The sequence below is a fragment of the Rutidosis leptorrhynchoides genome, chromosome 2, assembly GCF_046630445.1.
Source record: "Rutidosis leptorrhynchoides isolate AG116_Rl617_1_P2 chromosome 2, CSIRO_AGI_Rlap_v1, whole genome shotgun sequence".
In the NCBI taxonomy this organism is placed as follows: domain Eukaryota; kingdom Viridiplantae; phylum Streptophyta; class Magnoliopsida; order Asterales; family Asteraceae; genus Rutidosis; species Rutidosis leptorrhynchoides.
This window is the reverse complement of record NC_092334.1, coordinates 121,229,445-121,232,417: the sequence shown is the minus strand read 5'-3', so window position 1 is coordinate 121,232,417 and position 2,973 is coordinate 121,229,445. Positions and strand designations below refer to the sequence as shown.

General features: G+C 33.5%; 1 protein-coding gene across 2 annotated transcripts; it reads right to left on the bottom strand.

The window, feature by feature from the left end:
• Positions 1-542: 542 nt before the first annotated feature.
• LOC139891334 (uncharacterized) lies at positions 543-2,342 on the bottom strand. Of its 2 annotated transcripts, XM_071874292.1 has the most exons (3): positions 2,101-2,342; positions 835-1,367; positions 543-695 (listed from the first exon to the last, which is right to left on the bottom strand). In XM_071874292.1, the coding sequence occupies exons 1-2, from the start codon at positions 2,213-2,215 to the stop codon at positions 868-870; spliced, it is 615 nt and encodes a 204-aa protein (XP_071730393.1). In that variant the 5' UTR covers positions 2,216-2,342; the 3' UTR covers positions 543-695; positions 835-867. The 2 variants fall into 2 exon arrangements, with proteins under 2 accessions (XP_071730393.1, XP_071730392.1); XM_071874291.1 differs by lacking the exon at positions 543-695 and having other exon boundaries at positions 760-1,367.
• Positions 2,343-2,973: the final 631 nt, after the last annotated feature.

The following is a 2,973-nucleotide window of genomic DNA, read 5'->3' as shown; positions in this document are numbered from 1 at the left end:
TAAACGGACAATAACCACAAAGTTTGGGGAGCAAATAAACATGACAATAAAAGCATTATATGATAATGTTGAGAAATGTAAGAAGACCTAAAAATCTTAGTAACTTGTATTCCCTGTTCACAGATTCAACAAACATGAAATATTTGATTCCAGACAATAAGGAAACAAATTCATGAGAACATAACCGTGACTAGATAAGCACATAAATGGAAAGATGTCATATGACATCCTTTTGGCTCGGAAGGTTTGCAGGTTTCTTGAGCATAGTGCCCCATATAATTGATTTTTTTTTATTTTTATTTTTTTGACAAAAAAACGATAACGTTAAAAACGGATCCGAAGATCAACTGTACAACCGATACAATGAGTTCCAAAACAAGCTGAACCTAACTAAACAACCTACACTAACGAGCTCACCATCTGGGTGAAAACTCTCGCTAATACAAGTAAAAAAGCAGGCAAAGGCTAAAACAAGAGGACTCAATATATCGGCTATAGTAGGACAAGACCAACAAAACAAACAACAAACTAATGAGGATGACCAGGAGAACACCAGTCACACCACAACAAACAAAAAAGGAACCGTCTTCCTCCATCACAGGGCCACCGGAAAAGCAATCGGAAAAAAATCCGACAGCCACCCCCAAAGCTGCCACGACCACACCCGAGGCAAGAAAACGTCACCAGGGTCCGCTCTGAAAACACAACCAAGAAAACGTCCCATATGATTGATACAAAGCAGACAAGTGAGAAAGTAAATAGCTAAAAACAAGAAACTTTAGTATACTTTAAATTCAAAGGGTAGGGATCAGATCCCTATACATTAGATCATACATTGATAAAAGCTTGAGAATAAAACCGAATACATTAGTTAGTCAGTTTAGTAGTCTTTGAGCTGGTTCCTTCCTGGCCGGCCACCTTGGGAATAGTTACGACCAGCCCACCATCTTTTATCTCTGTCTTAACGGACTCACAGATCTCCTGTGGTGGTAATGGTAACTCAACTCTAGCATCGTAGTATTTACGAATGTCATCTTTCTGCACGTAACCGTTGATTAACAAAGCATTATCTCTCTTCTTCAATTTGGCTTTCATGGTGTTATGATCAATATCCTTCATTGCCAAATCTAGGAATACTCGTACTTCTTTATCAGTCTCTGTGGTCTTCTCAATCCCAGGGATGTTAAAGAAAGACATTAAGTGGCCATCAATTAGTATCACATTTTGATTTTCATCCATATCTAGCTTTAAACATTCTTCACCTTTACTTGTTATCTTCACCGCATAGCAATTTGTATAAGGTATGTTGTTGTTGTTTAACATCCACTTCATAATCATGCTTCCCACCAGCTTGTGAAATTTATTTCCTTCAATCAAATTATTATTATTATTATTTAGTGTATAACAGAAACACTTAAATGAATTGACTAGTGGGTATTTAATTGTGCTAGAGCTTTTAGTGTCTAATAAAAATAAAATAAAATAAAATAAAATGTATGTACTGTCAACAAGAAATTTAGAATAGTTAAAGCTAACTCTGAAATCATTCATCATATAACCAAAAATGTAGAATCAACATATCAGTAATTAGTAAAGTGACCAAAATTGATTCATCTATCGTCAATAAGAAATTATAATCAGAATGACACATTACATATCATCAATAAAAATTGCGGAATAAAGAATTTTGAATAAAAATAAACACTAAAAATTCCGAGAGAAGCCAAAATTAGGGTTTTCTAAGTGTACAAAAAAACTAAAATAAAATAAACGTATTTGTCAAAGTTAGAGCTTTTTGCTACAAAATAAGAATGTAAATTTAAACAAAGACCAGAAAACCCAAAATTGGGTTATTTAATGTATACTAGTAAAATGTAGTGTAATTGGGTAGTAATACTTGATACAAATTAGACCTTTTTGTCATAGAACCCAGAATTGCGTTTTTGTGTATCATAAAAACAAGATGGAATCGGGTATTTTTTGCTGTTGATAAAAATCAGAGCTTTTTGCCCTAAAATAAGAATGATATGTATAGCATTAGTTTTGGGCGATTACAACAAAATTTGGGGGGGTGTAAAGTAAAGTAGCAGTAAAACGTACCAAGAAAGGATGAGGAAACAGCACTGAAAGAGCGAGGATAATTTGGTGGAACTCGTAGATAAGGGACGACAGCGGATGATGATCTGGTGACAAGCTTCTTCAAAACCAACGCCATCGATTTCAACTTAGTTTAATTCGGATTTTAATTTTAATTTTAACTTCCAATTAAATTTTAATTGATGATTGACAATCGAATCCAATAATCAATCGAAGGACTAAAATTTCTGTTGGGTTCCTTCTTGTTTATGTTAAACTGAATTTCTTCGGGAGAAGACAGCACATGTTTTTGTTTTTAAGGTTTATTTTTGACAAAATTGTCCAAATCATCCCTGTGTTTGTACCTTTTATCGTTTTTCATCCCTGCCATTAAAAAGCTGCATTAGTCATCCTTAAATGCATTTTTCTGTCCCATTTTCATCCTTGCTTTAACGCTAGTTATAAATCTCGTTAAGTGTCTGTTGATACGTGAGTCAATTCCTCTCCCCTATATTCTTTATTTTATTTTATTTTATTTTATTTTTCTTTAGTCCACAAACTGATTGAAAGCATTCAGTTATTTCTGGTTGCAGAACTTGAAGATGATTACACACCACCACACATGAAGGATATACGTCTCATACCTAGAGATGACAATGGATACCCGATCCAGTGGATATTCACCCAATTATTCGTGGATATGCACGATCTAAATGAATATGAATACAGATATAGATGAACCGAAATGGATATGGATATGGATGAAAAGATTTATCCATGGATGAACCCGCTTTCACCCGAAATAACTAAATATATAAATTTATAACTCGAATTAATATCATTTATGTAGTGATATTTTATTAATTATATTCATCTTTCTTTATATTTATCTAATAA